The sequence below is a fragment of the Hyposmocoma kahamanoa genome, unplaced genomic scaffold, assembly GCF_003589595.1.
Source record: "Hyposmocoma kahamanoa isolate Upper Pololo Valley unplaced genomic scaffold, ASM358959v1 62, whole genome shotgun sequence".
Taxonomy (NCBI): domain Eukaryota; kingdom Metazoa; phylum Arthropoda; class Insecta; order Lepidoptera; family Cosmopterigidae; genus Hyposmocoma; species Hyposmocoma kahamanoa.
In genome coordinates, this window is record NW_020653850.1 from 13,909,660 (window position 1) to 13,924,403 (window position 14,744).

General features: G+C 36.0%; 1 protein-coding gene across 2 annotated transcripts in view; it reads left to right on the top strand.

Annotated features, from left to right (window-relative positions):
- Nucleotides 1–12,601, top strand: part of LOC113229530 (monocarboxylate transporter 10) — a 50,637-nt gene extending 38,036 nt beyond the window's left edge. Inside the window, exons 2-3 of one of the 2 annotated variants that reach the window (XM_026463161.1) lie at nucleotides 9,849–10,632; nucleotides 10,696–12,601. In XM_026463161.1, coding sequence (XP_026318946.1) covers nucleotides 9,849–10,632; nucleotides 10,696–10,957 — 1,046 coding nt within the window. In that variant the 3' untranslated portion in view covers nucleotides 10,958–12,601. Of the gene's footprint in view, nucleotides 1–9,848 lie in introns of both variants that reach the window. The other variant, XM_026463160.1, reaches the window with a different exon arrangement.
- Nucleotides 12,602–14,744: the final 2,143 nt, after the last annotated feature.

Here is a 14,744-nt window from a genome sequence, read left to right on the forward strand (position 1 = left end):
TAGTATAAATAATGCTAAATCATCTAAAAATATTTTAAAAATATTCTGTTCAATGTTCTGGCTAATTGTATTTAGTAAAGTTTTGTAAAATTGTCCCGTAAGTGTAATCACCGCAGAGGACAGTGACCCCGCCACTCGCTTCACCGAGCGATACGGAATCTTTCTCGTTCGCTTATTTACCCATTTTTAAATCATGTTTATGTACTAGTATTGTTATAATTTACTAATTATTTACATGAGTTAGAAAAGTTGACTGAAAAAAGATTTATTGTAATTTAGGTTTGGTACTTACCAACTTTAGGTTCCATGAAAGTAGTGTTAGAAGTACCTAGCTCCACAGTCCACAGTCTCCGTGCCGGAGCCAGCCACAGATATGCAAAGTTTCGTTTCAACTTAGCACATTCTTCACAACAGAAAAAGCAGAAAGAAACCAAAGACGATTTTTGCCCGCAGTTTTTCGACACTCGTAATCTGCGTAAACTAAATGTTTCACATCATGCCGTAAGATCACACTTTATGGTAATGCACATGGTAGCGGTTATTTTTGCACTCTTCTTTACATTACACACAAACCACGTTGAATTTCGTGAGAAACTAGAATGTATGCGCGATGAACGCAGACGCAATACGCAAGGTGGACTGATGATCTTACCAATCACGCGCTCGATACCATTCACCCCCCGTCTCTACTCGTACCCTGCCGCCAAATAGAACTAAAATGCATATTTTCTGCGCATACTGCGCATAGGACCATTGTTCAAATGGTTGCCGGTACCTGTGACACGTGTAGTGCAAGTCAATGACCTTTGGATCAAGCTTGGTTACCGCAATGAAATGATAATTTAGTATAATCTTTTTTTTAATTTATTTTTTTAGTGATTTGGGTTCAGTTTCGGATATAGAATGACATCTGTAAATATGGCGAGAATGCAAATCAACACATTGTATATTTGACTAGCTGAAGTGTCATTGGCCATGAATCGGCTATTACTCAATGAGGACGAAAGTATTCCAATAAAAGGACCTTAAACGATGAAAAAAAAAATGGGGACACTACATGTTTGAGCCCATGAAACCATTAAGGGTATTTTTGGTGCGATTGGAAGGCATTCTCCGACCTCCTTTCGCTCCTTTGGCTATGCCAAAATAGAAGAAAATATAAACGTCATTAAGACAGTCATTAAGACGGTCATTGAGACGAAAAATTGATACGAAATTACGAAACCGCTGCTGTAAATGGAAAACCGCTTATCAGTAAATATTTATAATATTCATTCATCGCAAACAAGGAGTTAACTTTTAACTGCCGCCAGTACGCATCTGCACGTTAAAGGTGAGTGTCACCATTATCACCATTGACTTTTATTAGTAAGTCAATGAGTGTCACCAATATTTTTCCAAAATTACATTTGTTGGTTTTATGGGTCAACTCTTCAGAACGGAAGGAACAAAGTCCACTGCCTTCTTTTAACATCTGAGCCCGTTTAAATTTGTGGCCTTCAAGCCGAACGTTCTGTAAGTTTTCCTAAATTTTTCGGTTTTATTTCAAAATTCTCATCCGCAATACGTAAAACGTATTTGTAGTCCCTGTAACTCCTCTTTTTCGTACCTATAGGCCATTGAGGTCTGGGTTCTACGGCCAATTATCGTATTTCCGCAATATTTTAATATTTCTCCGTATTTTATTCTTCTATTGTTCAATCACAATTTTTCAAATTAAAATTCATAATACCGCTTTGAAAATTTATACGTTTGTAGTACTTAGACTATGGAAACTAAAGGACATGTCATGTTCACATATATAAATGAGCCGTTATATATATATGATGCTTATCGATATTGAAAACATAAACATGTTATTGTCTTTGTTTAACTATTGCGTGGCGTCTTAAGCCAAAACAGATAGCATTACATTGGTCTGTGTCAAACACGGGAATCGAAAATACGTAACGTCATCTTAAATGCCAACTGTGCCCATATCGCAGTACATGAGGTACATGATACGGTTGTCAAAGGGAAGTACATGACATGTCAAAACAAATGTTTTTCCAAGTGTTTTATTGAATTATTCGCTTATATTGTAATAAAATGGCCAAAAATATTGACAGTGAGAACAATTAAGTATTAATAAAAATTCGTCGCTGCAGAATTACGGGATGTGGCATTAGAAAAAGAGAAAATCGACCGAATGTAACATCGTACAGGCACGTGTTATTTTTCCGTCTATAAATCACACACAATCCTGAATATCTCGTGTAATTAAACATATTTAAGTAGTTTATTCATAAATCTTGCCAAGTTTTGCTTTGGTATCTTCAGATTGTCTGTTTGTTTGTATATTTTGATGATTGTTGTTAACGATTATTTTGAGATAGTGTTGTTTTTGGAAGCGTACATCGATATTCTGTTGTTAGAATGATTCACTACGAGGTTTTAATTATTTTATTATTATTATTTTTGCTATTTAAAGTTTACCTACAAATCAAAAAGGAATGGTTGGAAACCATAGGAGTGCCGAATATAAACATTTAATCAAAGACCATCTTCATTTATTCGCTTCATTTTGAAGAGTCACATTTTAAACATAACTTTGAATGTAACTAGATTACATGATAATGCAATTCCATAATTAGGTTTATTGGTAAATAATTTCATATTTTATTTAGATTAAACAAGACTCATTTACTAGGCATTCTCAATTCCTGAAAACAAAATTATCCACTTGTTTCCGATTTTTTCCTACTGACAACTCTTAACTACTAAAAATTCTTATTTTATAAAGCCAGAAATACAATAACCATGTTGGTCCAACGTTGCCGGAAGAAGGCCAATACCCACGTATAGACAGTCTATTTGCCTTGCCTTGCCATCGTTCGGTGTCACTCGTTTCAAAATTTCCTTTATTTATCGCGTCATTACGCACAATTGTACACGATAACCCCGCGTTAAGTGATGCCGAGCGCATTCATTATTTAATTTCCAAATTGAAAGGCAAAGCTCAGACTTTTTGTGTAGGTATTGCGCCTACCCTTGACAACTACAGGGTGTTATATAACACGTTAGTACAAAAGTATGAAGACAAACGCGCTATTGCTATTTCCTATTTAGAAAATAGTATGAACTTAAATCCATTAGGCACAGGTAAGGCGAACGCGTCAAATTTAGAAAGCTTTATTGATCAGTTTTCGACATCGGTATCCGCTTTCAGTTGAACATTAAAGAATTGACCGACTTCATTTTTGTACACTTGGCATGACGCAAGTGGGATGCAAATACTTGTAAAGCATTTGAAATGTCTCTTAACAGCAGCGATGTATTTCCTAAATATGACGAATTTGTATCATTTATTCGCGATCAAACAAAAATATTACAACGTACTACTACAATCACGTCAACGCATCTACGCAGGCAACCATGCTCAACGAAGCCATCTAACCCCCGCGCCTCGCACGCATTTTACGCATATGCAAACGTTATTAGTAAATAACAGTAACAACCCTATTTGCAATTCTTGTAAAAGTAACGAACATGCCAATTTGTATCATTGCGAACCCTTTTTGAAATTGTAGGCAATAGAAAAATATAATATAATTAAAAAATGTAATGGTTGTGTGAATTGTTTAAGGGTCGTATTCTAGAACTCTACTCAATGCTCAAGTCAGGATTGCAATGGAAACACAAGCACTGGAAATACGACCCTAATGGCAGGGACTTGTGTATGATTTCGAGTGCTTTAAACCATACTCAAATCCTGACTTGAGCATTGAGTAGAGTTCTAGAATACGACCCTAAGTATGCGTCATACTTTATCGACGTGTACGTCGAACCCTACTTGCAGTCATTGCAACAAGGCCCATCATAGCCAATTGTGCCGCAGATTGATTGTGCGCTCAAATGTCTCTAATCAGGGATATTACTGTAATGTTAATAAAGGTCAACCTAGACCTCCCGCACCGCTCCATGCTGTACAACTTACGTCATCAGCCGCGGTCGTCCATGCCGCGTAGCCAGCACGTCTACAGCACATTATTTAAGGAAATTTAAACAAAATGATATTCATCAACAATATCATGAAATTATCCGCGACTATTTAGAAAAGGGATACATTTATTTAGCGAAAGACTTGGAAAATGATTCCAGTTCTTATATTATACCACATCACTCTGTTGTTAGAGAGGATAAACTAACGACCAAAGTACGTACGTTTTAGATGCTAGTGCCGCTACATCTACAAACATATCGCTAAATGATTGGCTATATACTGGCCCGAATCTGCAATTAGATTTTCTTGCGATAATTTTTCATGTCCGCTTATTTCCCGTTGCTATAACCGCTGATATACGTCAAATATACTTGAGAATTTTTGTTGCTCCAGAGTTTCATCGTTATCTTCGAATGATATACCGCTTTTCCGATGAAATTAAACCGCAGATTTATGAGTTTAACCGCGTCTGGTTCGGACTTAAATACAGTCCTTACCTTGCAACGCGCACGGTAAAACAGCTTCTATTAGATGAAGGTCCATCTTATCCCGCCGCCGCATTAATTGCTAATCGCAATTTATATATGGATGATCTAGAAACGTCTGTTTTGGATGAATCCACCGCTATTGAACTGTCTCGAGATCTATTGCTCTTTTCTTAAAGGCTAATATATAATATATAATAAAATCATCGGTTGTCCACAGCTGTTGACATTTCGGATAATACTAGTTTAAAGATGTTGGGTTTACCCTGGTGTCCAATAGCAGATGAATTCTCCATAACTGTAAACTTAGACCCGCAAAATGTCGTGACAAAACGTACTATTTTGTCTACAATCGCCAAATTATGGGATTTGGTAGGTATCGCAGCAGTAGTTTTATATGCTAAATTACTGATCAAAACCCTCTGGTTATTGAAACTGGACTGGGATGAAAATTGCCAGAGCACATCTGCACGCAATGGTTACAGTTCAACACTGAGCATCCGCTTTTACAAGAAACATTTTTAACGATTGAGGAAGATGAACATTTTTTTACATTAACTTGCTACTCGCTTCTCCTCTTGTAGTTGTAGTGTTTATATTTCGTTTGAAGAAAATACCGATGGAAATACAAGTCGCTGAGGAAGCCGTTCTAACTTCTGTTCAATCAGTTCATTTCCGCGATGATATACATACGTAACATTCAATGTTATAAAAATCCATCTAAACATATGCAAACATTTTGTCTTTTTTAATGACTAGTCGGTGGTCGTTTAAATAAATCCGAATTAGATTTCTATGCCAAACATCCGATCTTGCTTCCTAACAATGATCATGTTGTGAACTCATTAGTTGACGCTTACCATATACGGTCTTTACACGCTGGGTCGAATTTAATGTTATCTCTTTTGCGTCAAAAGTATTAGATTCTTTCTGGTAGAAATCTTGTCCGTAAAAGATTCCAAATGTGTAATCGTTGTTTTAAGGTCAATCCTACGATAAATTCTCCACTGAAGCGAACGCGTTACTGAAGCGAAACCCTTTCTTCATACCGGTGTGGATTATGCAGTAAATTGTCCAATCATATTGGAAGCCATGGAAAACTGAATATTACACACGCTTCAAATGCGACAAAAATGGAATATCGCAACCAAACTTCTAACTAAAGGCACAATTGTTTTGATTAACATTGATAATGCTGTGTTTTGTTTGATTTCTTGGAGAAAGAAGTATGTTATGTTCGCATTCTCTCAGTTATTTTTTTATCTTTATTTCACTTCACGCTTTTTGTTTAAAAGCTAGAAGAACAAAGAGATCTTTGTCCTTCTAGGCGGGGGAATATTTGAGCCCATGAAACCATTGGGGTATTTTTGGTGAAAGATTGGGAGGCATTCTCCGACCTCCTTTCGTTCCTTTGGTTATGCCAAAACGAAGAAAATATAAACGTCATTGAGACGAAAAATTGATAAAAAAAAAAAAAAAGAAACCGCTGCTGTAAATGGAAAACCGTTTATCAGTAATTATTTATAATATTCATTCGTCGCAAACAAGGAGTTCTAGGAACTTCTAACCGCCCCCAGCTCGCATCTGCACGGAAGTTAAAGGTGAGTGTCACCAATATTTTTCCAAAATTACATTTGTTGGTTTTATGGGTAAATTCTTCAGAACGGAAGGAACAAAGTCCACTGCCTCCTTTTAACATCTGAGCCCCTTCACTCCAAAATTCAAATTCAAAATCAAAATAATCTTTATTTCATAGGTAAGCATTATTACACTTGAAATCGTCACAATGGTTAAACTTTACCGCTCATTCGTAAGGCAGGTGCCCCTGAGAAGAATGATCAAGAAACTCTAGAGGTTGCTCTTTGTAAATAACATTTGTGCACATTCAACATTTACAATATTTTTTTGTTTTGAAACATCATAGATCGAGATTACATCTGTGAGCTGAACGGGTTACTACCACGGATTTTTGTTATCCAAGTACGCAGAAGTTGTATAATAACCTTTAGTATAAAGTTTTTGTTTCACTACAGTTTTAAACCTCTTGAAAGGCAAATTTTGTATAATTTTGTATACCGGAATCTTGTTATATAAGCGTTTGCCTTAACTCTTAGCGGCACAGATTTTTATTACCAAATTAAAAATATTTTTTTGTGTCCTCCTGCTTAATCGGGATTAATTATATGCATTCTTGCACTTTTTTTATAATTCGCATGCTGGGATGTTACGTAGGAGGTGGTCACTATTAGTAACCACCGTGAAGAATGGGTCATAAATTAATTTAAAAAAAGTTTAGTTTTGATCTCCACTGAATTTATGCCAAAAGACATGAGTTCGGAGCTTTGGAGGAGTAAACGTGTTTTGAATAATAAATAAATAAAATTTTCATAAAAATTTAATTTTTCTGATCCTTGAAATATGATTTCCCCTCACGATAGCAATGAGGGACTGCATATTTTGCAGCTCAAATAGATCTAGCAGGTCTTTTTTATCTTCTGCAGCGCTTGGAGAAGAAGCAGTATCTATAACTTAGGCTCTTTTTGGTTTCCTTCACCAGATTCGGACAGTAATTTCCTCATTAGTAACAGCTTTGTAAGAACCTTCTTTCAGTTCCGCATAAAGATTGGTATGGAATGTTTTATGCTTAATGATCTCTTCAGTCCAGAACAATTGGAATTCCTTTATAGGAGTCCGTTTTTTATGTGCAACTAAGCATGTTAGTGCAGGTATGTGGTCTGAAATGAAATGATGTATTCTTTTCATTATAAATTGGTGTAAGCTTTTTTCAATTTTGGAGTGCCCGAGAAGCAGGTGAAGCTTAAGGTAATAGTGGTGGTTGTGAAGTGGAAAACCTGGCTAACGGTACATCATCATCAGGCCAAATTCTTAGACAGGAGTTATCTCCACATAAATCTTCGCCGAGAGGAATTTCGCTGGGTTCTTTCTGAACCTCGTTGATAGTCTGATCATCGGTCTCCGAACCATCTTCACCCGCACTGCTAACATTACCATATTAATATGTTCTTATAAAATATATTCAATAATCCTTCCGGAATACGTCCTTCTCGCCATTATCTAAAATAAATGAAATATAATTTTAGCTTGTATTTCCTACAAAAAACTGTACCCTTAATGAACGGTGGTTACCGCCGGTAACCACTTCATTTATCAATGTATTGCGAGAGAACGACCACAGCTTCTTTGTAAATTTTAACGTAGTTTACACGGACAATCATACATCAACTAAATTTTTACAAAGTTTGTACATAATCATTAATAATTACTTACCAATGAAAAAAAACTTCCGCAAATCAGCTTACTCGAAAATTCCCGATCTTCACTGGCAATATTAGTTACCTAAATGGCCGTCGCGCCACGGCTATTAGACACCATAATTATAAGTGGTGTGTTGTTGATTTAGTCGTAGAATACAAAACCAATAGAAGTCACTTTAGCCAAATATGAGCCTTCGAAGTGGTGGTTACCTCTCGTGACCATCGTGAAGAAAAGAGTTAAATGATTTTTTGACTTTGTGAAGACGACTATGAAGAACAACTAGTTTATTTTTATTCCACGTATTAATGTTATGTCTGTCACTATTTTTCATAAAGAAATTACTATTCCTTTTAACATAAATTACACTTGTATAAATGTACTGTGAGGCTAGTGTAAGAATGTTAATTTCTTTAAACTTATCTCTCAAAGATACGTTGGGGCCCAGATTGTAAATTGCCCTAACCGCACGTTTCTGCAGGACAAAGATTCTGTTGATATCGGTGGCATTACCCCAAAGCAAAATGCCGTATGTCATTAGACTGTCAAAGTAGCTGAAGTAAACCAATCTAGCGGGGTCGATCTGAAAGTTTCCGTATTTTTTTAATCGCGTACACTGCAGAGCCGAGCCGTTTTGATAACTTACTTATATGAGGACCCCATTACAATTTAGCATCTAACATTATACCTAGAAATACAACTGTATGCACAAGATTCCATTTTTCTTTTCTAACTACATTGTTTGTAACCGTCTCTCTAACATTGGGTAATGTAAATTTCACACAATTTGTTTTTTTCTCATTAAGGAGTAGGTTATTGACAGCAAACCAATCAACTACTTTAGATATAGCATTGTTCACATCGTCGTAGGAACATTGGTGCTTTTTAACTGTAAATAATAAGGAAGTATCATCAGCAAACAATACTATCTCATGTTTTATCCACGTGAAGTTTTATGTATTGGGTATTTTTTTATACACGAAATAAAATGACAAATTCAACGTAACATATCGTTCTTAGGTTCGCGATTGTTACACATAGGAAATAAAACTATTTTTCCCGGATTTAAATCGCGTATATTTGTTTTTTTAAACAAACCGACGTTTCGGGCCCTTTACAGGTTCCATGGTCACGGTTCAACGTAACATAATAATGCTGAAATTAGAAACAGAATTACGCAATGGTCATTAAAATAAACAGATTGCGAACTTATTTTTTTAATAAAAATAATGTGTGTGGGATGCAGGCAGATTATAATCGTTATAAAAATATGTTGAAAAATGATGTAATTGAAAAATATCAGAGACCATTAAAGACAAAAAACAGGATATCATGGTTCACACAAAAGATAAACAATCCATATCAAAATCCTTTGTCGATTCGTTCTTTCGTCATGTGCCGTGCGGTAGTGCACAGTATTCAAATTTGAAATTAAAAAATAAGTGATAGTTTATGTAGCTAAACCGGTGTTTGTAAAACACGCCGCGTACACATTATGTTAATTTCATTCTTACTAAGAATGTTAACCTACTTTTTATCCCTATTTCTTGAAGTGCCACGTTTGCATAGATTCGAAGGTATAGTCACTCACTCATAATAGCCACCAGCAAAGTGGCGACTCGTTTAGATTACATGACATTATACTCTGATCTTCATAAAAGTGTCTGATGCAAGTTAGATTTCGGGTCCATTTTGTAATTTCAGCCTGTAGACGTGATGAAGTCTATACGATATAGATATAATAGTTTTGAGGCATATGAAGTGTGCTTCTTGGGGATACATACGATTACTAGAGACACACAAAATGATGTACCTAACTAAACTTCTAACCTACTAACTAACGGATATGTAGTATTTAAATACAGAGGTGTTAAATTTGGTGACAATATATTCTTGCCAAATTTTTCACATGAATCATGATCACTGATTAAAAAAATGGTATTAATTGTCCATCATAAAAGTATTATTGACCTCGTTTCGTGAGACGCTTTGTGTCGAGAAACTGTTTCGACTTGTAACTTTATCATTTAACGGTAACAGATTTTTAACAGTTAACTCTTAGTATGTACAATAGAGTGAATAATGTACTAGTAATTTTCTTTTTCCAGCACTATGTGGCGTTTTGACCATTGGATGCACCTTTGCCATTTCGCCTGTCTCTGGCATTCTCTCGAATTTCCTCGGACTTCGCACAACTACAATGGTAGGCGGTATCATCGCCACAATCGGATTAGCGCTGTCATCTTTCTTCGTGGATAACATTGACGTACTCTGTGTCACATACGGTATTATCTACGGCTTAGGAGCCTCACTCGCTTACACTCCATCCCTAGCTATTCTTGGGCATTACTTCAAAAAAAAACTTGGTATAGTTAACGGCGTAGTTACTATAGGTAGCTCTGTTTTTACTGTAAGTTTGCCGCCCCTTATGGAATATATGATAAATAATTATGGTCTTAGTGGTATGTTCAGGGTGTTAGCTGTCTTTGGATTTGGCATTTTCCTGTGTGGTATATTGTTCAAGCCTGTTGCTATAACCAAACCAGTAAACACCAAAAAGGGTGCCTGGCCATTGTTAAGAATTATTATGGGCGTAGAGTTGTGGAAGAAGAGACGATACACGCTGTGGGCTCTAATAATGCCTGTGGCTTTGTTTGGATATTTTGTTCCTTATGTTCACATAAAAAAATATATTGAAGATTTGAATTTCGAAAATGATATTAATATGAATCTCCCATTGCAAGGTTTAGCAGTAACGTCTGCCATAGGGAGGTTAATTTTTGGATATCTGTCAGATAGGCCCCGTGTCAATAAGATTATGATTCAACAAATTATGTTTTACACAATCGGCACGTTGACAATAATGTTGGCTTTTGCTAAAGCATTTTGGGTAATAGTGTTAATAGCTTTGGGTATGGGAGTATGTGAGGGTGGTTTCATTGCTTTGATAGGACCAATAGCTTTTGAGCTGTGCGGCTGCAAGCACGCCGCGGAAGGAATAGGTTGTATGCTGGGTTTGGCGGCCTATCCTCTTTGCTTCGGCCCTCCCTTGGCAGCTCACCTATATAGTACGACATTAACTTACACCCTACCGTTCATTTTATCCGGCATCACACCGATTGTAGGAGCAAGTTTGATGTTTTTAATTTACTTCCAAAAACGTAAACCAAACCAAACCGAAACAAACGGACACGCAATATCTTTAGAACGAGCATAGTGTTAAAATTTTAGATCTTTATAAAGACACCTACGGCGGCGGCGATTATGTTTTTAAATTGTACGAAAAAATATATTTAGTCATCTTTTGAATAATGTGCTTATTTACATAGTGCAGAATAACGGTGGGCACACTTTTAACAACAGTGTTCCATTCGTATTGATTTTGGACCCTGATTTGCATTACTAAAGAAGGTTTTTAGACTGATTTATTTACCTGTGCATTTACATACTAACTCCGTGAAGTCTATCAAAATGATAGATAGCGAAAAATTAACAAGCTTAGAGAAAACCTATGCTCCCTTGCTTCTTAATTAAAAATATGCATTTTGTGCAATTTTATAAAAACTGCCTTGGAAAAGATTGAGAAAACATTTAAAGTGGGAATGATATACGTCAATTAATTAATATTCTTAGATACATGGCGGCTTCAATATGAAGTTGTTTAGATCTTTATCGTGAGTAAAATAAAATTGTGATTGCGAAAATGAATGGTGCGTATTTAGTGTAGATAATGTAGGTATAGGAATTATTGTAGATGGTAGTAAGTAATGCATCGTTGACTCCAAAGTTATTCATACAATTTCCTGACATAGTAGTGTATATTTTGACGGAGAAATATCTCTGAGATGGAATTCGAGATGAAAAATGCAAACAAACTACCATCACTGTCAAAGTGACACTTCATAGATTTTCAAACATTTTTATCAGATTTGCCTATTAACAGATTCTATTTTGATTAGATCAGTAACATATATTATTGCAAAAAATACTCTTGTCGGTTAAATAGCATAATTAATAAAATAGTATTTAGAATCAATAAAATTATTCTTCTTTCTTTCGACATAAATGTCCTAACCGTAACCTAACACAATCAACACTCGTTCCTAGCAACGTTATCGAACTATCTACTACTACTAGTAGGTATGTTTTCCTTTTCACAATCTCGAGCGTGTCATTCCCTTATATATTGCCTCCTGATATTCGTTTTGTCCTGGAGTGATTTATATATTATCAAAAGCTTATTACAGGCATTTATTTTTGTCGTAATAGTAAAACGCTCTCTTACGTCATCTATTTATAAGCCATTAAAAACCATACAAATAAAATGGGCAGCTAAAGGTTATATATCTCCGAAATATTGTCATTAGGATACAGTAAGAGTGCTCTAAAAAAATTACATTTTTACCATTTAAACATATTATCTTCTACATACTTACTTTTTAAGAAAAAAAGGAATTTTTTTACTTCTTTTCAAATTTGCAATATCATTAAAAAAATCTATTGAAATGGTTTTCACCTTTGTTTACCTTTTTGATCTTGAATTCCATGGCAGAGTATAAATTTACATCTGTTTAATATTTTCAAGATGGTTGCTTACTTACCTAATTTTCATTTTATTGTCTCCTTTATGTTTCTCAAAGCCAAATTTCCACTTATAATGTTACAGCCAAAGTACAATAAGTTACCGATTTTAGTTCCTATTTAATGTTAAACATAATGTATGTTTTAGGTATCTAAGTTTAATATTATAAGAAGTCTATTAGTGGAAAGAAAATAAAAACAAAAACGACAATAACGATTGACACCTGAGGCTCCTCCAATATAACATTGGGTTTAAAAATATATGATTTTAGTAATCGAATAAAATTATAACTTACAATAGGTATAGGCAGAAGGTGTACCTAAATACGTATAAAAAATATTTACATTCTGTTTCATGACTTATCGTTTTATCACAAGTATGTACAGGAAATAGAAAGCCAAGAATAAAACAATTAGCAGGTATATTATTTAATTAAATACATAGTGATCGTTTTTTCATTGTTTTCATAAAAATGTAATATATTTAAGGACATGTATAGCAAGAAACGCATTGTGACTAGATATGAGCGCCGATAATAGACCAACCGGCGGCGGCGCGCCGACAGAAAAGTGTTGGCGGCGGCGTTTCGGCGGCGCGAGCACGACCCTAAAACGAATTTGTATAACGGTGCTTGTTTTTACAAATACTTTTTCAAAGGAAAAAATAAAATAACGTATTTTCTATAGTAATCAAATTTATTTTTATTTATTTTTTATTATTATCAGTTCGATCAGGCGCTCCGATCGTATGCACGCGCACGCTTCCGTATTGTGTATGCGTAGTGAAAATGCGACGCCAGAAATTGACAAATTAATTTTCTAAACAAAACATCTTTAAATATAAAGTCATTAACTAACTTTTGTCGCCCATCTAGGTATGCCACCTCTGCTGAGGCCGGACGGCACGCTAGCCTATACTGCAGAACACAAGGCAAATCTTTTTGCAAAGAATTCGCGTCTGGATCTCATCTTACCTCGGGCTGGCTGCACTATGGCGCCAATTTGCATACGCCAACAAGAGGTACTTAGAACTCTGCGGAATCTAGACCGAATGAAGCTAGCGGGCCAGATGGAATTCCAACACTAGTCCTACGTAACTGTGCGCCTCAGCTGTCTCCTGTTCTCACACGCGTACGCACAGGCTCTCTTTTGAGACTGGTGTAGTTCCCTGACTAGACTTGTGGTGTAGTAGTGGAAGTTTGCAAACGTGCAACCTGTGCCGAAAAAAAGAAGCAGAGCCAACTCTGTCAACTATAGACATATCTCAGTCACTTCCATACTCTGCAAGACTATGGAGCGTCTACTCAACCACCGTCTCCTGTTGTACCTTGAAGACAACGACCTCCTCAGTGATCGCCAGTATGGATTCCGACGATGGCGATCAACTGGGGATCTTCTTATGTATGCCTGTCACATGTGGAGCGAGGCTATAGAAAAGCAAGGTGAAGCACTTGCAGTGTCTTTGAATATTTCTAAAGCCTTTGACAGGGTCTGGCACGCAAGCCTTTTCAGTACGCTTCCCTCTTATGGGCTTCCCACTGACCTTTGCAATTGGATCTCGGATTTCTTGAGCTAATGTTCGAGTGGTTTCAGAAGGCTACTCTTCCGAACATATGGCGATAGATTCCTTAAGGTTCCGTACTGTCTGCAACTCTCTTTCTGCTGCATATCAACGATATGTTAATTCCAGGTATCTTTGCGTATGCTGATGACAACACATTGTAGATAGGTACTTGACCAATGCAAGGGAAAGTCATTTTCTGGCGTCGCCATTTTCACATACACAATGCGGAAGCGTGCGCGTGCATATGTTCGGAGCGCCTGATCGAACCGAACGGCACGCCGGCACGGCGCTCATATCTAATTGTGACACTAAATCACTAAATGGAATTTTGCTTGTAACATACATACGATTATTTTTTTTAATCTGAAAGTTAAAGAGTTTCCTTCTAATACCTATCTATTGTAAAATATTGACGACTTAACCTAAAGTGATATTTCAATACCTATCGGTAGTCCATTGGCCCTATAACCGTAATAGGCGCCCCAGCACGAGCTGAATTGTACACCAAATTCATGCGTATACGACAGAGTTTAATATTGTCTTTTTTTCGGTTGCCGATTTAGAAATTTTTATAGTTTTGCATTATTTAGTGTGCATGTTACGATTCGATTTTTATGAAGATCGATTCAAATGTATACGATCTAGCGGTTTTTTGTATCGATTAATTTCAATGCGATTTTTATGTAAATCCATTAAAGAATAAGGCGAATTGAATCGTCTAGATCATATTCATAATTTAAATATCATAGACTCTTTCTGAACCCCTGTTTTATATTGGCCTGCAAGAAAAGCAGTTTGGCAACATCTAAGTACAATTTTGTACAATTAAAATTGTACCCTTACAATATTTGACGATTTT